Genomic DNA, 20,722 nt, shown 5'->3' on the forward strand with positions numbered 1-20,722 from the left:
GCTCAGCAGGTGTGATCCTGGCCAGTACCTGGATGGGAGACTCCTGGGAAAGCTAAGGCTGCTGCTGGAAGAGGTGTCAGTGGGGCCAGTGGAGGGCACAGAAAAGTGTTATGTAAGTGTAAACTATTATTATTATTACACCTGAAGAAGGCTCACACCTGAAGAAGGCTCCACAGCGGAAACTTTGTGTTTTCTCTCTTCTCTTTTCAGGACAGGAATAAACCTATTACTTGTTCCTTTGCAGACTACGCATGCTGATGCAGCTCCCCACCTGAACTACTACTACTACTACTTATTATTATTATTATTATTATTATTATTATTATTATTAATAATATTTCGGTGCACCCGACATCTTTACCCTGTCCTGTAGATGAGTGGATGAGTAGGTTAAAGACTGAGCAATCTGATACACGGTATCTGGCCTTACGTAGCCGACTCGCCACAACATCTTGAATACCTCTTGCAGGATGAAATAAAAACCAGAAAGCTGCAGTTCTTTTCTTTTAGAGCATTTTTATTAGAATGCTTCATGGCACGCCAAAAATATTGCCACTCTTAAGGAATTAGAAAATATCAGTGCTCCCCATGCTGGCCAGTAGCTTGTCGAAATGCACGGGCTGGTTTTCTTTGTTGCAGGTGATCAGGATGTGGTTCTTCGTGTTTGTCGCCTTGTAGTTGCAAGTTTGTCCCTCCCGCTCACAGACGGTAAGGGGGAAGGGCTTGCTGCTCTTGTGTTTTCTGGGATCCTTCTGAGGATTCTCAGTGCAGACTTTTTTGACCTGACTTTCGTCGGCGTGGATGAAGGTGTTTTTCTGCTTGCATGTGCCCTGCGGTGTTTTGATCTCCTTCATTTTCCTTTTACAGTAATTGATGTCGCCTTTCTGAACTGAGTTGTCCACATGCTGCCTCACAAACTTCTTGTATGGGTTCTCCCTCGGAGGCTGTCGCAGTGAGGCAAGCAGACAAAATATGTGCTTAGCACTGAACCTCTTTTATTTCATTTGAGCTATGAGCTTGGGCTTGCCTGTCACTTTCCACAGTTAGCACTCCCAAGCCCCACCTATGAGGCACTGGGATTTAGGAGATATAATTAACATATTATTTCAATTATCATAATTAACACATATATTATAATGCACAGAATTCTTTCAAAAACTCATGCCACAGTCTCAAATGATGAAGCAACAGTCAGACACTCACAGCACTGTTAATAAGTGTACGGTGCTTTTTCTTCTAAAGGAACCTGAAGTGTTTTACATACAGGAGAGAATCCCCTTCATCCACCACTGAAATACAGCTCCCACCTCGGCCACACATGACAGCCAGTATGCAGCGGCACACAGCAGGCGCAGAGAAGAGAGAAATTGGTTCACCAGTTTAATTCAGGATACTTTAGGGAGGCCAGATTGAGTTGCATAGCAAATCACTGGCTGGGAACATCCCAGATGAGATGGACAGAAGCATTACCCAGACAAACTGATTCTGCAGAATCCTGTACTATAAATGTCAGCCTTTAACACTTACAAATGTTCCCCCCCCTACCCTAACACTTACAAAATACACAAGACTTACAGTATACAGGGTGGCACACTCCCCATATAGGGGAGTAAACTTACAGGTTCAGGTGTAGCTGTGTAGATTCCTGAAGGAATTGTACTGTATGTATGATTATGTATAGATTGATATATTTTATGTAATGTTTTAAGAACAATGTAAAGCTTTGTTCTTAATGTAATGTTTATTTGTACTATTTATATGTTTTTTTGTAAGTTTCTTTGTGTGTAAAGCATAGCTGTCTGGATGCAAAACAAATTTTGGAGAAATCAAACACTGAGGTATTATCGTATTGTCTTGTATTCTATCCTTCTGTTTTTTTCTAGTTGAATCTTTTATTTAACTAGATGAATCAATTGTGAGTTCCCATCTGCAATGATCACTTACCTGCAGCAGAGGATTTAATGGAATTTCTAACGAAAGTTCAGGAGGGATGACAACAACCAAGCTGTATCAGCCTCAGCTGTAAGTAATTAGCAATCGCTCCCAACATCCGTTCCTCTCCCAAAACGCTAAGAACACCTACGAGATGTCTCTTGCATCCTACCTCCAGCCCATCTCCAGCTCTGCAGCTACCCCTTGGTACCCCGCATGGGGGTCCCATGGCTGCAAAGTCAGCCAAGCGGGTTAAGCCAAAAACTTAGCTCCATAATCCTTTTATGACGCTTTCATCTTGGGTGTTGTCATTCCTAGTGAAATGCAGCACTTGGAGTAAAGTAACTTGGTCAAAGCAGTGTGTAGAGTCCACTGTTCTATAGTACTACCCAAGAGAACACATGCTGTTTCAAGATCAGAGAGCACGATGTTTAATATTAGTGTGTCAGTGTGCCATCTTACCAAACCGTGCTGATCATTGCTCTCCTCGTCTCCTTGCTGGTCCTCACAGCTGCAGTGGAAGTCGGTGGGGTCCCACTCCTCCCCCAGCCCCAGGGACACATGGAAGTACGTCCCACTGGGGAAGGAGCGAGGTCCTTCCAGTGCCTTGCCCCCCCACAGCGTGAGCACGCAGCCCTGTGCTACAGTGAAGGAGCTGAGGAACCCAGCAGAGCCCGGACGAATCTGCCCCTCTCCCCCTTCTCCTCTCTGGGGAGGCAGCGGCAGGCGAGTCCCAGGCTCCGAGGGGTGCAGGTAGACGCAGGACCGAGGCACAGAGGAGCTCTCCAGGAACTGGCAGCTGGAGAGTGGCAGGAGCAAACAGGTGAGCCACAGAGGCATCTTCAACACCGTCGTCATCATCGTCTCCGGATCTGCACACTATCTGTAGACAGAATGAAAAGGAGAGCGTGTAAAAATATAGAAATACATATTTGGTTGGGAATAGTTTCCAGTGTACACGGTATAGCATAATCAGTTTGGTTACGTTCCACACCTCACTCCTACCACAGAATACCACTGAACCTGAAATGAAATTAAGTCTTATGACCTGGGAAGTTCTGTTCATGTCAGTTTCGGATGGCATGCTTTTAGCTGGTGTCTGCAGAGTAGTGTCTTTACAGCTATGGATATTAACTCAAGATGGTATATCAAGCTATTGCTTCAAAGTAAAAAAAAATCAGCTTCATCTTGAAGAATGCAGATATTTCGCTATTTACAAACCATGACCTTGCTTGCTTTAATCTACAGGGTGTTTGCTGCAGTGCAGTCACTCTTACAGCTACACTATAGCCGTTATGAATGGCTTATGTTTTTCCATAGTGTTGTGGAGACTTACTGTGGATTTACCTTTTCTGTTTTCTGCACTTCTGCTTAGCTTGACCACACTGGAGCATGGCAATGGTATATAAACTGCCATGTGTTTTCAAGCCACATTCCCTGCAGGACTCCCACCGTAGTACAAAGCTCACATTAAGGGTGATGAAAGAAAACTATGGTGGAACCACAGTAAGTCTGCAAAAATACTAAGGACAGAAAACATTATGTCTTTCTAAGCCAGCTGGTTTAGCAGCAACACAGCCTGGCTCCTGGAGAGCCACAGTCCTTAAGTGTCTCCTCATGAGCCAAACCGGACGACCCAGTCCGATCACCGACAGACACCTTGGCTTTCCAGGGGTATACCGGCAGACCCCTGGCCAGCAGGTGCAGTACTTGCCTGGTCTCGTCTTCGGTCAGTGCTGACAGAGGAGGGCTGCTGTCCACAGAGGGTCTTCAGGGTGGGGTCTGCCACTCGTCCGCCTTCACTCTCCAGTCTCGAGAGTCTGCGGCTCTTAGTTTTATGCTGCTCGCTTTCCTGTGCACTCCCAGAGTGACGCAGGCTGACAGCCCACAGCACTCACAGTACTAAGAATAGACCAGATTGTTCTGCACCTCTGCACAAGAGACACAGCTCTGACCACAAACTAATATAGAAATACCCCTGCAAGATCTTTATCTTTTCCACATCTTTTTTCCATTGACACATCTCTCATCAAGGATTACCTGTACAGCTGTAAATTCTCGGCCCCTTTCATTTGAAACTGCCCTGCATCTGGCACATCCTAATGAGTTGAAATTCCAGGTGAATTTACTGAAGTCACACAGGGTGGTGTTAGTACCGTTCTCTGGGACTGTATGTTGACTATGCTCTGTGAAAGTAGAGGCATATAACCTCTTTGTTTTGTATCGGTCCGTTACTGGTTCCCTAAAGATTTTCTCTACTCAGATTAATTCCCAAACTAACTAAACTCTCTATAAATTAAATATAAACTTTAAAATTATAACAGGGACAAATTAGGACATTGACATATCTTGCTCAGCAGCTGTTCAAATGCAGGATGTCACCCCCAGGAAATTAGCTGCAGAGCTTGGACTGCTCCCATCCTCCACCTTTCTTGGTGTAAAGAACTCCTGTCCTGTTGTGGTCTTGCTTTCATTCCTGAATACAATCTAACGCATTCTCCCCTTGTTTTCATTGCTTCACTGTTAGTCCTGTAGCACAGTCTTTCAGTTTGGTCTTGTCAACAACCTTTAAACCTTTAATTACTGTTACATCTATCAGTTACATGTCTCCTTGTAATTGTCCTTGTGGAGGACTGAAGACAGTAAGTTACTTTTACTTCCCTTAACTATTTAAGACAGCCCATCTAAGGCCAAGAATTGCCCTTTTTGCTTCTCTCTGAACTGCTTACAGTTCAAGCAATACAGAGCTATACAATTATCAATATCATCATAAAGCTGATGTGCTACATACCTCAAAGAAATGACAGGACGAGATTATCTACTAGAAACCAAATGAGTTTGACAGGTTCAGATAGATACTTTATTGATCCCGTGAGGGAAATTGCAGGGAAATTTAAGGACCTCCTGTCATCCGTAACCTATTATATAATGTTTTGTCTTATATGGTATGTGAAAGTTACACTTCTAGGGTGCATTGCTACACATAAAGATAATAACATACCGCACTCTCTGTGTCACGACTGGGAGTTAATGGAGACCTGGCAGACTCGTAGAAACAGAAACAAGTTCCTGTTTTGTTCTTCTCTAGATGAAATCAGAGGTAAAAAGACAACAGCACATTCAGGATGATAGAGGGAAACAGTGTAAAGTCATTGCAATTTTGCCTATGGTGTGCTAACAACCTTATCCTTTTACTAAGAGATGACGTTCCTGGACCTTTTCCAGATTAGATATTTCAGTTCAGTCCTTTTGTCCTTCTCTCCTCTAATTCAGAGGCTGCTTGGTAAGAAGCCACTTCAGAAGCAGAGCAGGCAGGAAGGCAGTGGTAGAAACCTCAGACTCAGTATCTCTGCACACGAGTATTAGTCTGCGTTAGTTCAAAGACCCTAATCTCCGAACAACTACTAGATGGCGGTTTCAGGTGAAGGGTGCCTGTGCCTGTTTATCTGACTGTGGTTGAATAATGATGCTCTGGGAGGGAATAATAAAGCAGTCGGCTCAGAGCGAGGATGATGCATTCTCTCAGCTCTGAGCCGTTCAGCTAGGCCGTGTGGTCGGACCATAGTGCAGACGGGAGACGTGAAAGATAGGAGTGTTTCTTGTCAAGAGGACAGTTCTGCACGTCTTGTCTGTTTCTGATATCCCGTGTAATGGGAGCCCACAAGAACCAAATTTCTATATAGGGCAGCAGACCCCCGGTGCTGGAGTGCGACAGTAGGCGGAAGACACTTCAGTGCGGTGAGGGCCTGTGTGCTCTTGTTGTTGGGGGTTGGTGGGGTCATTACAGAAGCAGTTTTCCACTCCGATCAATGATACGCTTTTGAAATTATTATTCCCCACTTACTTTTGAGTATAAGCCCTTCTGGTAATGTAAATGATGTAGATGCTTTCTCCCAGGTCTCTTACGGGTGAGTACATGTTACTTTTGCTCATTAACCAGAATTCAGGATCTCCGGGCCTACACTGACCACCTGAAGAAACTGAAGACTACGGGTTAGATTTGATACAAGCACTTTCAAAATCTTCACTTTCTTCAGAGTGAACTGTGGAACACACAACCACAGGGCGCAAGTGGAAACTACATGGAAGAACATTTAAGACTGAGAACAGGAGGCTCTTCTTTTCACCAAGAGCTGTGAGAGTATGGAAAAGGCAATCCAGGTATGTTCTCAAAATTGGCACCGGCTGTTTTTTTGAAGATCTTTGGATCATTAAGCTACTAAGTACCATACAAGCCAAATGGTCTGAATGACCTCCTCTTATTTTCTTCATGCTTCCAATCTGCTACTGTCCAGTCCTGGTCCTGCAGTGTCGGTGTGTCTGCAGTATTTGTTCCCACTCAGCTAATCAATCACCTCGGTATTTCGTTGGACCAGTTTCACTGGTTCTCCCAGCTCTTCAGATGCTGCTGCTTTAAAGAGATTGTGCAGACTCACCAGGTCCTCCAGGACTCCAATCGGACAGCCCTGGTCTAGAGCTTTAATGATCCCTTTCAGACACCTGGGTTGCAACTTGGATGCCAACACATCAAAGCCAAACCCAGTTTCTTCCGCTGCGGTTGGCTCAGTCCATCAAAGAGCCACCAGCGGAGAAAACGCCCTCGACCGCAAAAGTCAGCTTTCAGTCACAGCTTGCACGCCGATCTCAGCAACGATACACCCGCAGGCTCCCGCGGTGACCACAGAGCTGCAGCCGGAACAGAAACTGGCGCTGCCACAGGAAGAGCACACACAGGCTGGCTGGCTTTAGCTTGGTTGTTTCACACAGGAGCTCTTTATTCAGCACCTCTGTGGAAAGTTGCTTTAAATATACTGGATTTCTCAGTATATTTATATCTTGCATTCTTCCTTTGGAAGAAACTTTCCCTGTGATCCAACTCCCCATCATTTACCAGATTCATAAGAAAAGCCCATCACCAGCAATCACCGAGGTAAAAATCCCCATGTTTGGATTTTCATTCTCAGCACCAGCAGCTCAAACCCTGCAGTCTCTGCTAACACAGCAGGGCTTTTTTGGACCAGACTTGCACATACATTATCTCTTGTGCATCTTCTAAAGTTCATGTCTTGGTCAAATTTCCCCCTGGCCTTTACCTATCAAGGCTTCCTAATAATCCCCATTTATAAACTGGCTTCATCACTCTGATGTGTGGTGAGCATACCGGTGCATTCTGGCTGCCATCGCATCATCCACATTGGTGGTGGTGGAGGGGAGTCCCCATTATCTGTAAAGCTCTTTGAGTGGAGTGTCCAGAAAGGCAAAACAAGTGTAAGGAATTATTGTTATTATTATTTTTTTTTATTATTATTAAGGTTTGGTTAAAGACTCTTGCACATCAGGAACATTTTCTATACCGCGTTTCCAGTGGTGTGACTGACAGGTGTTAGGAATACATTCTTATTCGGAAACCCCACTCCAGAATCACTCTGGTCACAGAACTGACCAGGTAAGCCCATTTTACTGTTCAGACTTATAACACACGAGGAATGTCGGAGGTAGAACCAGAGACTCCCACCAAAGAACAGTCTGATCCACACCGGAGTCAACAAGCGAGCCAAGATCTCTCAGTGACGCAGAAAAAAAGTGACCTCTCGCTCATTAACCCCACAGGCTGGCAAACCCTGGAATGGGTCAAACTGAGCTGCAGCTGATCTCTCACCCAGATCTCCTATCCGTTAGTATGACTGCCCAGCCTGACAGCTCGGCACGGGAATTCGACATCTGGGGCAGCTTTACATTGGGGCTGCTGCAGGTAGTGTATCAAGATTCACATGTGTTTCCTATTTCAGAAGAAAGCCTTGATGAGCCTACAGATAAGGCAAAAGGGCTTTGCTACAGGTCATCGGTTTAGCCCCCCCGAATTGCTGCCATCATGACAATAACAACCGGTGGTCTTGCACAGTGCTGATCAGCCCGCCAAGCCAGCGGCTCTGCTCTGCACAGGCCGACCGACGGCGGCACCTGGCTCCGGCATCAACAGCCCCCGCGGGGCCGCCGATCAGTCCAGCTGCAGGAGCAGGGCCTCGCGCATGTGGATGCGCATGTGGAACTTCAGCCCCCCGCAGTTGCGGAAGGCCTTGCCGCAGTGCAGGCAGGGGTAGGGCTTCTCCCCCGTGTGGATGCGGAAGTGGCGCTTGAGCGCCCCCGAGTGGCGGAAGCGCACGCCGCACTCGGAGCAGCAGTAGGGCCTCTCGCCGGTGTGGATGCGCTGGTGGGTCTTCAGGTTCTCCAGCCGGTTGAAGTCCTTGCCGCACTGCTGGCAGCGGTACGGGCCGCGCTCGCCGGCGTGGGCGCGCCGGTGCCTGCGCAGCTCGCCCGGCAGCTGGAATTGCTCGCCGCAGGTCTTGCAGGGGTAGCTGCCCTCCTTCCCGGGCTGGAGCGAGGCGCCACCGCCACCGCCGCCGCCGCCGCCGCCGCCGCCGCTGGAAGATCCGGCCCAGGGCTCTCCGGAGAGGTCTGGATGACCAGGGGGATGAAGGGTGGGCAAGGATGCCCCGATGGAGCCGGACGCAGGGAGGGCGCTGGGATCGGGCACCCGGCCTTCTTCCTGTGCGCCCTGCAGGGTCTCCAGGGGCATGGGCTCAGGAGTCTGGGAGAAGGCGTGAGGGTCTTCGCCAACTGTTTCGGAAGAAGGAAAAGATCCAGTCAGGTTTTTCCTGCAATTTCAGATGCAGTCTAAAAAACATTCACCTTCTTATACAAATTCAAGGTGGAATATTATATTCCCCAATGCTGCCTATTTGTTTAATTATGTTACAGGTTCCACCAATACAAGCACTAAGTAAAAAAGTATTAAGAGAAGACTTTAGTGTTTTTCTGCTGGGGATTATTTTTTTTAAAGAAAGAGTGCGGCTTAGTATTGCACAATAAAATAACCCCTTCTCACACAATGCCCTGTTAAAAAAATAACCCAAATAAAAGTTAACATACGCAACTGAGTTATTGCTGTTACTGTACCTGCTGCACCGCTACATGTTCACATATATTCATAGATAACATTGAAAAAATCTTCCAACAGCACATATGACGTATATTAATAGTGTAATGAACTCCATCTGCACCTTACATATACCTAAGCGCTGTGCCTGTTCTCCAACAACAACATCAACATCACTTTACTGCCCATATACAATTTCTTGCATTAGGAATTCATCTTGTCGCATACCCCAACTTGCTCTCCATGGATGACAGACACACAGACAGGGAGAGAAGCTTGGGGTCAGAGCGCAGGGTCTGCCATTGTACAGTGCCTCTGGAGCAGTTGGGGTTAAAGGCCTTGCTCAGGGGCCCAACTAACGATTCCTCTGCCGGCTGCGGGATTTGAACCGGCAACCTTCCAGCCACAGGCCCAGATCCTTAGCCACAGAGCCACCGCTCCGCCATAAGAAACACAAGCGGCTATTCATGCCGTGTCTCAGTAGCAGAGCGAGCAGGAATGTCCAGAGCTGATCTCCGAGAAGGACGAGGCCCTGCTCTGCTCTCTGGACGACTCATCGCAACAAACTTGTTTCAGCACAACGCTGAGCTGAGCAGCGACTTCTTGCATCTCTGTGCATGTATCAAGGAAGACAAAACGCAAACAGATTTCGAATTAGAGAAGGTTTTGCTCTGCTTTAGGATGATCTAGACGGGGCTCCTAGAGATGGGGGAAGTGCCGCCTCGCTGATAAAAGAAAGAAACTTCCGTGAACATGATAACAGTCATAAACAAGAGGAGGCCATTCAGCCCACCTGGGCCGTTTGATTGATCCAGGGTTCTCAACAGCCGTTACTGGAAAGAAACCTAGAGATCAGCTTTAAAAACATGGCTGGTCAGCTTGTTCCAGGCTCCTGCAACTCTTTGTGTAAAGACATGCCTCTTGTTCTCCACTTTAAATGAACCTGCAATGAATTTCAGAAAGAAAATAAAAGAGTATAGTCCTTTTTGGGGAAACGGATAATGTCAAAGGAGCAAAAGGATAAGTATGCATAAAAACACAGGTGCGAGAACAGAACTCTTTGGGCTTTTTTTCCCCCAAAACGTTGACGTTTGTTGCTGCTGCACTCTGCTACCTGAGCCTGGGAACTTCCAGAATCCCACAGGAAGAAACACTGGGGAAAGCCCAATGCCCGCAAAGGCATTTTTCCCAGCCTTTTGCACCAGAGCCGGGGAACTGAAAGAAACTCGTCCCCACTTTCTACCGGATCTCAGCCGTTACTCACACAGCGGGCGGCCCGAGGAAGGACCGAATCCGTCGGCGTCGCGGCCCGGCAGGGGCAGGGGCAGGGGCTCCGGTCTCCACTCCTCCAGCAGCCGGGACTGCAGGCGCGCCAGCTCCTCGGCGACGGGCTCCGGGTCCGAGCCCTCCTCCTTGACGATCACGTACTCCACGTCGGAGACGTCGTCGAGCTCCTCCCGGCCCGGGGGGCTCCGTCCGCTCGCCTCTTGTCCGTCGGCGGGCTCCGCCGGCGAGTCCGGGATGATGGAGATCTCGTCCGCGCCTTCTAGGGAGCACAGGATCAAGAAGCATGCGTCAGGCACACAGGACCACCGTGCAAAAGTTTGCATATATACACGGCACACACAGACACAGGCACACTCAATGAATCATTGCTCAGACGAATGAAATCCAGAAGACACAATTGTTCCCGGATCGGGGCTAGAAACTGATCTCTAAGCTATAACGAACCTGCCGCAGCCGATTCTCCAGGCTGTCTCCCGTGCGCGTCTTCCCCACAGGTGCCATCGCCTTCGGGGGAGCCGGCTCGGCCATCGTCGCCACCTTCAGACAGATCGGCAGCCGCGGGTCTCTGGCAGCGGGATGGAGGAGGAGGCTCGTCCGGGGCCAACAGGTCGTTTCGGTCCTCGTCTGCGATCGCCTTGCCGGCTCGCTTTCTCTGCGCCCCGGACTTGCGCGGGTTGACCCTTGGGCGCCGCTGACTTCCCAGCGAGGCACGGGTCAGTTTGAGCTCCCGCTCGGAGATTTCCAGCCTCAGCTTGAGGGACTGGTTCTCCTGCAGGGTTTCGTCCATCTGGTCCCGGACGTCCCCGAGCACGGTGCCCACCAGCTTGGTGATCTCGAAGACGGCTATTTCCACGGCCACCTTGAAGGCGTTCTCGATGGTGGCGGCCAGTTCGTCCTGCAGGGCATGCGAGACGCCTACGGCCGTTTTTTGGGGTGTATTGGGGACCGGCTTCATGTCTTTTCCGATCGATTCCAGCGAAGCTGCCTTTCACAAGAAGAGTCGTCTCATCCAGCGGCCACGTATCGGCATTCACACGCGCGATCCGTTTGAAAATGTATCTCCTTTACTTACGGCTCCTACAAATGGAGAGAACGGGTTTTAATCGGAAATGACCCGAGAATCGAGTACAAATTCGATCCAGTGAAAATAAAACTATTACAAAAGCCGACCAAATCGGTCGGGTTAACAAGTTTAACTCCGAGAAACACCAAGACTGATAAAAAGAACCCGTCAGAGTTCCGTTACATGCTTGGTGAGAACGACATGAGCAACCCTGATTAATACACTTGTTAAAATATATAAAATAAAGATTTTTTTTCTTTTAAAACTCTAGGTATTTGATTTGTGGGACAGAAGAAACGAATCGCTTGTTTTTCAAAACACTCGGGGATGGCTCTCTAACTTCCTGTTTCCTCTTTATAGATTGAATTGGCCGACTGGTTCACTTTCTCAGAGTTCATCACACCCGAAAGCCCGAAATGTACTGTGCAGAAAATAACCATGAGCTGGGATAAAATGTACAAGATAACTCAAATATGCAATGTTTGATTCTAATTTTAGTTGATTTCAAATGAAACAAATTCAAAGTTGCGTCGATTGCTAATTTATGTTCTTACTGTAAATTTAGATGTGACAGGAAAATTTCTCATGCCTTCCTGAAGGTGTGTGTTTCTAAATGAGCTAATATCACAGGGAATTTTGAAACGTTTCTTTTAATTCCATACCTAGAAAGCTTAGAATCAACCTTAAATCGTGGGAAAAAAACATTGAAACACCAACTTCATCCTCTTTAAGATACGTGCAACTTTATCGGAGAGTGACTCATGGTTGGCCATAAACCAAATCAGCCAGCCAATCGGGGTGGGCTGGACAAAACGTCATAGGCAGGCAGTTTTCAAAAGTGATTGGTCAGCGTTTGAAGACCAACCTATCAACATCCAGAGTTGCGTGAACATTATCTGTAAAAACCGTCTGAGTGGACTGGTGTCTTAACCGGTTAAATCCCAAAACGACTTCGTTCTAATGAATGCACAGGATAAATTGTTAATGCCGAATTGCACGTTTTGGCATCTGTTTCTGACTTTATTTCTTGTTTGTTGTTTAGCGTCCATTGGGCAGCTGGTGTGCATTAGGCGTCTAGACGATGCTGAGATGAAGCGAGACTGTCCGGCTTTAAAAAAACATCGCCAGTGGTGACAAGATGTAAAAACATTGAATTAAATTTGGTTCCCTAGACACATATGCATAATGGTCTACGAGTCAGTAGAGGATGTATCAATAGTACAAATTGATGTAACATATTATCTCATGTTGTGCAGTTTTTATTAAGTATTTACGAATGTGAGAGGATTGCACAGTGGTGAAGGGGGTTAGCATCGCTGCCTTGCAGTGCTGGGGCCCTGGGTTCAATTCTGGACCTGGGGTGCTGTCTGTGTGGAGTTTGCATGTTTTCCCCGTGTGCATGTGGAGTTCAGTTCAGTTTATTGTCCTATGCAGAAGTGCAATGAAATGCTTATTTGCATGTATGCTCCAATACAAAGACATTGAAGGAATCACCAAAAACAGAGACACAGAACATCAGCAATAACAACAAAAACAAAAACTTAAAAAAAAAATCCTCCTTGGTGCTACACTTTCCTCTCACAGTCCAGACATGCCGATGAGTTAATTGGCTTCTGGGAAAATTGGCCCTAGGTTGGAGCGCATACGTTTGTGTCCGTGTGCCCTGTGATGGACTGGTGTCCCTTCCGGGGTGTACCCTGCCTTTCTCTCATTGCTTACCAGGATAGACTCCAGCTCCCTCCTTTCAAAGTCTGAAAATGGATGAGTGGTGGTGTGTTATGTAGCCTGGTTCAACTAAAACATGACCACAACACTTAACACTTAATACTTAACTTTTTAACCAGGGAAAGGTCTGGTATTTTGGTTTAAAGCACCCTCCAGATACACTGTGGCAAGCCCCTTGGCTGTCTATAGAATTGGTATATTCCTCCTCTCTTACACTTACATGGGTGGGATAATTAAAAGATCAGTGAGCAACACGCTTAGCTATTGTGAGAGCAGCCATCACCTGCTGGGGTCTAAATGTCATCAGCCACAGCCTTGTCGATCTTAATTAATTTGTTTTTAATTAGCATGACTAGTTCACTGCTTTCGTTTTGGGCTGACGAGTTCCCGACCTTAAAGGAGCTTTCTTATTAGCGTAACTTCACCAGACAGCCTGTTAGACACTCTCCCCCAGTTTATTCGGCTCACTTTTTTGGGGGGCGCTAACATTCCAGTGGAGAAATAAAACTGCTTCCAAAAAAACTTTGCAAGCTGAATAGATGTGACAAGATAACGGAAGGAACCCACCCCTGTTGCTGGACCAATCCAGCTCCCACCCCCGGCCCCCGAACGAGTGGAATTTTCCCATGAGCACTGGGTAAGATAATATAAGATTAGCCATATACAATTTCTTGCATTAGGAATTTGTCTTTTCACATACCCCAGCTTGCTCTCCATGAGAGATACAGACAGGGAGAGAGAAGCTTGGGGTCAGAGAGCAGGGTCAGCCATTTATACGGCACCCCTGGAGCAGTTGGGGTTCAGGTCCTTGCTCGGGGGCCCAACGGAGTAGGATTCCTCTGCCGGCCATGGAATTTGAACCGGCAACCTTCCAGCCACAGGCACTGATCTTAAGCCACAGTGCCACCGTGTGTAGATACAACATTCTGCTTGAGCATCTGCATCAGGCCCTACAAGGGGCATAAGACGAAGTTACCATGCCTTTGCATCCATTTGCAGACTTGTAGTTTCTACATTCTCAGAGAACATACTGCATTTTTAAATGAAATAAATGGTCCAGGAGGTCCTTATCAAGTCCCAAAACGTCAGTTTCACCTGGTTGGCAATGCATGTGGTTCTGAAATCCTGCAGTTTTCTGTATAATAATAATAATAAAGCCAGCAGTTTGCCTGTCCATCCCAATCAAGCCCTGGCTATCCTGACCCAGGACCAGCCTGCAGCTCCGGGACAAGCAGGATAGTGGGTACACAGGGGGGGGTGCCCTCTGCCGCCATCCCTTGAGCCAGTCAGCCCAGCCTGCCCCCAGCCCCAGCCCCAAATCAGGGCTTCCAGCAGCACAAGGTAGGACGTTGACGATGATGATAATGCTAATAACAATATTGATAATAAAGTAGTTCAGGTGGGGAGCTGCGTCAGCACACGTAGTCTGCAAAGGAACAAGTAACAGGTTTATTCCATGCTGAAAAGAGAAGAGAGAAAACACAACGTTTCGGTTCACATTCACACCTGAAGAAGGCTTCACAGCTGAAACGTTGTGTTTGCTATTACTATTACTTGTAAAACCTATTAGCCCAATTTCCTTTGCATAATAATAATACACTTTATTTATACAGCACCTTTGAAAGTAGATTCTCAAACAGTTTGACAATAGCAAAAGAACAATATGAGGAGATAACAGTGTCATAACTCTGTTAATAATTAAAAACAAGGGTTTAGAATGCAGTAGAAGATTCAATGGGGGTAGACACAGACATCAATTAAGTAAAAGCCTTTCTGGAGAAGAAGGTGTAGAGTCTGGATTCGATGGGTGCTTGAAGCAATGTTACCCCTATTCTGTCCTGGGTGTTCCTGGATCGATTGTCCCCATGTCTTTGTGTGGACGCTGTCCTTGGAGAAGTTCACTGATGGCCTGGGGTAGCGCCTTTCACGATGTTGATGAACTGGAAGCCAGACTTCATGCGCTTCCCTCTGTTGCCCTGAATCCGTAGGAAACAAACACTTAAAAAATGGCACCCTTTTGTGCTTCTCCTTCTTGTTCTGTGTGTTCTTGTCTCTGCTGGACTTCATTCCCCCCGCCTACTCTCAGCCAGTCAGGTCAACATCTAGCTTTCTAAGTGCAGAGCTATGGGGAACTTCCCTGGACACCCCGGACTGGGACGTGCAGTAGGTCCAAATGGAACAGATCAGCTGCAGCTGCTGCAGGGCTCCTGGCACCAAACCCTCCTCCAGCAGCTGCAGTGAGATGAGTGACCTTTACCGGGGGCAGGATGTGGGTGCCCGCGCCCCCGGACATGGCCGATTTCTGGGCGCCCAGCATGGCACCCGGTCTGACAGCTCGTCTCTCATTAAAATGTTAATCGCAGCCCAAGGCGGCATGAAGCCCCGCGATTAATAACTCACTGGAACAAAGAGCAAGCTTAGCTCTTCCTGAGAGTGAGGTAGACGGTGGTGGGGAAGTGAGGGGGGGTCCTCTCACTCTGAACTGCACTGCGGAGAACCGAGTCCCTTGTGTGGTACCCCAGGGGTACAACCCTGGCACTGAAGGACCCACATATGTAGGGAGTTTAGACGAGAGATATGTGCATTATTGAAACTCCAGCGATGTTTTAGAACAGAGGCCTGCACTGCAAGTCTAATGTTGGAACCATTCAGAATCCAATGAGCTGGCAGGTAACTGAGGCTACTGTGACTCAACTGGGTCAGGACACAAAGTACAGGCTGAGCTGTGCTATAGACCAGACAATACTGGCCGGAGTCTGCCAACAGACATTAGGATCAGGTGCATTTAGGTTTGGAAACAGGAGACACTTCACTTTAACACAGTGTCTTGGGGGTCAGGAAAGAGCAACGTGGTGAAGTTATAGCGACCTTTTAAAAAACTGTTTCTGAACAAGGCTGTTCTGTTTCTGTCTCCAGATAAGGGCTGGTCAGTGCCCTTTCCTCCTGCCTTCAGACAAGGGCTAGTCAGTGCACTCTCCTCCTGCTTTCAGACAAGGGCTAGTCAGTGCACTCTCCTCCTGCCTACAGATCAGGGCTGATCAGTGCCCCCCCTCCTGCCTTCAGATCAAGGCTAGTCAGTGCACTCTCCTCCTCTAAACAGTCATGTCACAAGAGAGCAAATCCGGAAATTTGGGGGAAGAGACGGGGGAGGGGGCTGGCTAATTAACATTTGAGTCACTTCTCATCTTGGACACAGGGGGACAGCGAAAGGTCACACCCACTGAGAGGCAGCTATTCCACCACACAAACCTGTTAGACTTAATTACAACCCATCTGCCATAGCCTCTGATTGGAATGGACTTCAGAGCACAGCACAGCAGAGAAGTTTCAAGACAAGGAGTCAGTGCAGATAGGCTAACTGATGCATGCAGGTACACAGGGGTGTAAACAAGACTGCAATTTGAAGTACTTCAGGCGTAGCCTGTTCTAACTGCACCAAAAGCACCAATGGGCTGACTTCATCAGTTTTACTTTGATCAGCAACTTCCCAAGTACATGCAGGCAACATATGGTTACCTATTCACTAAGCATGGGTTTGAAACATAAGTCTGCAGAGAGCAAAACCAAAAATGAAATAAACTGCTAGACAATAAAAAAAAATCCCATGATCTAATGCCTTACCTGGAATGCATGTGAAAAGAATTCCAGAATTATGGTCACAGCTGTACAGTATTATTGAGGTACTAATAAGATGGAGGAGTTGTGTTAGCAGGCTCTCATCTACCAGCTTCTTGAAGTAATCAGTTTCAGCAAACATAGTTGGCAGCTTGATCCCATATCTCCACAGCCCTCTCCCTGAGTGATGGAAATAGTTTGCAGGGGTCTTTCAGGTAATAATAATAATTGCTTACACTTATATAGCGCTTTTCTGGACACTCCACTCAAAGCGCTTTACAGGTAATGGGGACTCCCCTCCACCACCACCAATGTGCAGCATCCACCTGGATGATGCGACGGCAGCCATAGTGCGCCAGAACGCTCACCACACATCAGCTATCAGTGGGGAGGAGAGCAGAGTAATGTAGCCAATTCATAGATGGGGATTATTAGGAGGCCATGATTGGTAAGGGCCAATTGGAAATTTGGCCAGGACACCGGGGTTACACCCCTACTCTTTTCGAGAAGCGCCCTGGGATTTTTAATGACCACAGAGAGTCAGGACCTCGGTTTTACGTCTCATCCAAAGGACGGCGCCTGTTTACAGTATAGTGTCCCCGTCACTATACTGGGGCATTAGGACCCACATGGACTGCAGGGTGAGCGCCCCCCGCTGGCCCCACTAACACCTCTTCCAGCAGCAACCTTAGTTTTTCCCAGGAGGTCTCCCATCCAGGTACTGACCAGGCTCACACCTGCTTAGCTTCAGTGGGTTGCCAGTTGTGAGTTGCAGGGTGATATGGCTGCTGGTGAGTTGCAGGGTGATATATCCACCCCTGCAGCAGAGCAGGACTATACTGAAACCAGTTGGGGATGAAAAGAAAAGGACTAACAGTTGAAGTAAAATAGAATATTTGCCCTGTCCCGTGTTTTACTCTCCCTGTTACAACTAGAACGTGGAGCTGAGTTTGTGAATTGATGGGGGGTGGAGCTCAATGACATCATCCTGCTCTAAGCCACACCCACAGGTTCCGATTGGCTGCCTCAACAGTCCTTCAATCACCCTTAGTTCCACACCTGGAATAGGGGATAAATATCTTGCACAGATCACCCAGCCTCAGTTCATTGATTTTCCTTCAGGGTTTATATCAACCATCTCACTGCAAGACCCTCAGCACTTAGAGGAGATGATGCTGTGCTCTCAGCTGCAGGTGCTCCTGGTGGCTCTCTCTGTTTCCGTCTTGCTGGCCCGGGTCAGTGGAGTGCCGCAGAGGGACAGGCTGGCTGACCTGCTCCGAGCAGAGGTTCCTGAAGGAAAGGAGGTAGGTGTCTATATGCTCGCCTGGGTCTTTCGGTCGATCGCTTCTTGGTCTTTTGGCTAAGATCAAGTGTAGTGCATGCTCGGGTCCGTCCGTCACTGGAAAACTCAACATCTACCATGCAAATTTCTGCGACGGCTTCCATAAAAAGTTTGCTATCTCTGGTACCAGGTGGCACACAGTAGACACAATAGCAAGACGGGGTTGAATCGGGAATCCACTGGCACTTAAACCTGTTTTAACAGTAGCATCACCTGGTTATCCCTTCATCAACTCTTTCTTAAGGTGAATCCGATGAGAATCTGGCACTGTTAAGGCTTCCTCTGTTTGTGTGTGAGTGGCTCTCTTGTGCCGGGATGCTAGCTGTACAGTGCCTGTACTCTGAGCGTGCAAGATCCTGCTTGGTCTGTAAGACCATCTGCATGCACAGATGCATGATCTCTCCTTTCTCTCTGGCCACTGGCAAATAGGCAACTTACTTGAACTGACAGGTGCACCGGTGCCCTCCTGTCACTTTGCACTCTCAGGACACACATGAACAGCGCTAAATACCTCCTATCCTGGTGTTACTTTCGCACAATCTTTAATTGTATTGTAAATAGCAATTGTATAATCTATTGTATCGTAATCCCAACCTAATCCCTAAAAACTTCTGTCCTTCTAATCTTCTATTCCTCTTAACCAGCTCATGGATAAAACATTTCATTGCCGACAACACCGCTGTATGCTCTGTTCGTGCATTGATAAATAAACCTTGATTGTTTGATTCTCATTCTCCCCGACTCTCTGACATGCCCTGTACATGCATGCTTAGTGGTGGAGATCCGTCTCCATGTTTTCACTTTTACACTGGCTGTCTTTACATACAGCAGGTCATCATGCAGGCTCTCCATCCTTTTTTAGAGTTGCAGTAATCGGGGAAACTACAAACTACCCACTGCCTGGAATCTCCAGTTCGAGTGCTGGAGGGCCAGTGTGTATTAAGTGACGTTCTCATGTTGGCTAAGCCAATAAAGAGCTCGTCTAGATTGTAAAGTTCTCGGCTGGATTGAAAGTCTGCAGACACAGCAGTGCTTCAGAATGAGAACTGGAGGCAATCCTCTGCAGATACAGGGCTAGTAGTTGGGGTTTGTGATTGCCTTATTCACCTCTGAGTTTGGCCAAGAACAGATGTTATAATTCTGCACATTCTTAGACATTGACAACCCAGCCTTGAAACGAACCAGCTTTTCCTGCCCCGATTGCTTATCCCTCCGTTCTCACTCCCCAGGACCTCTCCCGGATGCTGCTCCTGAAGATCTTCTCAGACCTCCTCAGAGCCGAGAACGAAATCCCGCCCGGCTCGGCCGAAGACGCCGGGATCCGGAGCGATGTGCCCCGGCAGCTGCCCCTGGCGCAGCGCGAGCGGAAAGCCGGCTGCCGAAATTTCTTCTGGAAGACCTTCACCTCGTGTTGACCCCTCTGTGTGCACATCCCCCACCCATCTCTGCAGGACCGCTCCTTCCCACCTCGCTCCTTGGCTTAGGCGGCCAGTAAATTGTACCTGTAGATGTAGACGTGTGTTATACCTCTTACCCATGCACAAACGGGAATGGATCCCGACACCACGTGCAGAGGACAGCCTCCTGAACCTGTTGGACCCCATCTTTCGATTAAAACCCGGCTGTGGCTCTGCTGTTCCGTGCCAGTGCGTCTCTTTTCATTGCAAACCCTTCCCTGTTGCGTCTCACCCCCCACCCCTGCAATGGAGTCGCTCCGCCGGCCATTCCACGGATTTGCCACGGGGGAACTGGAACATAAAGTAGGAGATCTTGGCGAAATTAGGGATAGTGGCTGCCTCCACAGGATAGGGTGGAGAAGGACAGACAGGATTGAACAAGGTGGGGTGGGAAAGTACAGGACAATATAGGTTAGGACAGAGCAGGCGATGACATTATGGGAGGACAGGATTGGGAAAGGATGATGGAGGACTAGAGGACTTCCAGAGGCAGGAGAACGTCTGCCTCAGTCTTCTTTAAGGGTATCAAATTGTTCATCCCTCAGTTTAATTTCCTGTATTCACACTGGGGGGTACGGATTGCGGGGTGTATTTTCCTACAGCAGTGGTTCCCAATCCTGGTCCAGGTGACCCACACACCTGTTGGATTTTGTTCTAGCCGTGCCCTCACTGAAATCCCATCAAATCCTTCATTGACCTAATAATCATAAGATTAATGTGAACTTTTTGTTCCCATGTCAGAGCTTTAACTGTTGTGTTTCGTAAGTGAAATAAAATCCCAAACTTGTGCCTATAAACAAAACGCAAATATTCAATTGATGCATCTTCTTCAGCAGGTGTGTATGGGTCACCAGGACTGGGAACCAGTGGACTAGAGGGACAGCAGGTGAATTCTAGAAGTTCTTAAATTCTTGTCTTTCTTTATTAAGAGAGCAGGGGGAGATTTAAATTGAAGGCAGCTTCAGATTTTTTAAATTAAATGTAAATACAGGAAGCTAAACGTACCAGTGGCTGTAAATGAGGATTAAATTAACAGGTCATTTAATCGCTGACTTTGATCCACTTTCACCAAAGGTATAAATGATACATCGACAGGAACTCCTAACTCTTTTGCAGAAGTAGAAACAGGCTCAAAGACTATCTTTCATGGAAATCCTGTCTAGCTTCTTGATCCCTGAAAAAAGGGCTTACTCAGCTAGTGATCGATGAGCCTAACTGATTAAGAGTACAGTGGGAACCAAACCTAGAAAACAAAGAATCTTGGAGAAGCAGGTGCGAAAGTCAGTACTATAACGCAGTCTTTTCTGTGAGCCTTAGACAACTTCTAGCTTGGTTGCAAGGAGAATGGGTGATCCCCTTTTAGC

At 47.6% G+C, this 20,722-nt stretch overlaps 3 protein-coding genes and 1 long non-coding RNA gene across 6 annotated transcripts; 1 reads left to right on the top strand and 3 right to left on the bottom strand.

Annotated features, from left to right (window-relative positions):
- Window positions 1–496: 496 nt before the first annotated feature.
- On the bottom strand, window positions 497–3,806 carry LOC148672468 (uncharacterized). Of its 2 annotated transcripts, none has more exons than XM_088628202.1 (3): window positions 3,647–3,806; window positions 2,395–2,815; window positions 497–944 (listed from the first exon to the last, which is right to left on the bottom strand). In XM_088628202.1, exons 2-3 carry the CDS (start codon window positions 2,791–2,793, stop codon window positions 567–569), a joined length of 777 nt encoding a protein of 258 aa, XP_088484328.1. In that variant the 5' UTR covers window positions 2,794–2,815; window positions 3,647–3,806; the 3' UTR covers window positions 497–566. The 2 variants fall into 2 exon arrangements, with proteins under 2 accessions (XP_088484328.1, XP_088484329.1); XM_088628203.1 differs by having other exon boundaries at window positions 2,395–2,811; window positions 3,643–3,784.
- Window positions 3,807–7,208: 3,402 nt separating this feature from the next.
- On the bottom strand, window positions 7,209–11,586 carry LOC148672469 (uncharacterized). 2 transcript variants are annotated; one of them, XM_088628205.1, is made up of 3 exons: window positions 10,601–11,586; window positions 10,134–10,412; window positions 7,209–8,550 (listed from the first exon to the last, which is right to left on the bottom strand). In XM_088628205.1, the coding sequence occupies exons 1-3, from the start codon at window positions 11,109–11,111 to the stop codon at window positions 7,931–7,933; spliced, it is 1,410 nt and encodes a 469-aa protein (XP_088484331.1). In that variant the 5' UTR covers window positions 11,112–11,586; the 3' UTR covers window positions 7,209–7,930. The 2 variants fall into 2 exon arrangements, with proteins under 2 accessions (XP_088484331.1, XP_088484330.1); XM_088628204.1 differs by having other exon boundaries at window positions 10,134–10,415; window positions 10,601–11,585.
- Window positions 11,587–11,799: 213 nt separating this feature from the next.
- Window positions 11,800–16,771, bottom strand: LOC148672470 (uncharacterized). Its single transcript, XR_015935786.1, has 3 exons — window positions 16,566–16,771; window positions 14,771–14,920; window positions 11,800–14,370 (listed from the first exon to the last, which is right to left on the bottom strand). It is a non-coding gene; the product is annotated as an uncharacterized LOC148672470 (long non-coding RNA).
- A 914-nt stretch (window positions 16,772–17,685) lies between these two features.
- sst5 (somatostatin 5) lies at window positions 17,686–19,544 on the top strand. Its single transcript, XM_088628234.1, has 2 exons — window positions 17,686–17,863; window positions 19,131–19,544. Exons 1-2 carry the CDS (start codon window positions 17,729–17,731, stop codon window positions 19,314–19,316), a joined length of 321 nt encoding a protein of 106 aa, XP_088484360.1. The 5' UTR covers window positions 17,686–17,728; the 3' UTR covers window positions 19,317–19,544.
- The last annotated feature ends 1,178 nt before the right edge of the window (window positions 19,545–20,722 follow it).

This window comes from Lepisosteus platostomus, chromosome 4 (genome assembly GCF_059453375.1).
Source record: "Lepisosteus platostomus isolate fLepPlt1 chromosome 4, fLepPlt1.hap1, whole genome shotgun sequence".
Classification (NCBI taxonomy): domain Eukaryota; kingdom Metazoa; phylum Chordata; class Actinopteri; order Semionotiformes; family Lepisosteidae; genus Lepisosteus; species Lepisosteus platostomus.

Bases quoted from the DNA above. Each gene is read 5' to 3' on its own strand.
- LOC148672468 (XM_088628202.1), bottom strand. From the start codon at position 2,793: ATGATGACGACGGTGTTGAAGATGCCTCTGTGGCTCACCTGTTTGCTC. The intron at 945-2,394 runs GTAAGATGGCAC...TCACTGCGACAG, and splicing joins GCAATGATCAGCACGGTTTG to CCTCCGAGGGAGAACCCATA.
- LOC148672469 (XM_088628204.1), bottom strand. From the start codon at position 11,111: ATGAAGCCGGTCCCCAATACACCCCAAAAAACGGCCGTAGGCGTCTCG. The intron at 10,416-10,600 runs GTTCGTTATAGC...TGTGCTCCCTAG, and splicing joins TGGAGAATCGGCTGCGGCAG to AAGGCGCGGACGAGATCTCC. The intron at 8,551-10,133 runs GTGAGTAACGGC...CTTCCGAAACAG, and splicing joins TTCCTCGGGCCGCCCGCTGT to TTGGCGAAGACCCTCACGCC.
- sst5 (XM_088628234.1), top strand. From the start codon at position 17,729: ATGATGCTGTGCTCTCAGCTGCAGGTGCTCCTGGTGGCTCTCTCTGTT. The intron at 17,864-19,130 runs GTAGGTGTCTAT...CTCACTCCCCAG, and splicing joins AGGTTCCTGAAGGAAAGGAG to GACCTCTCCCGGATGCTGCT.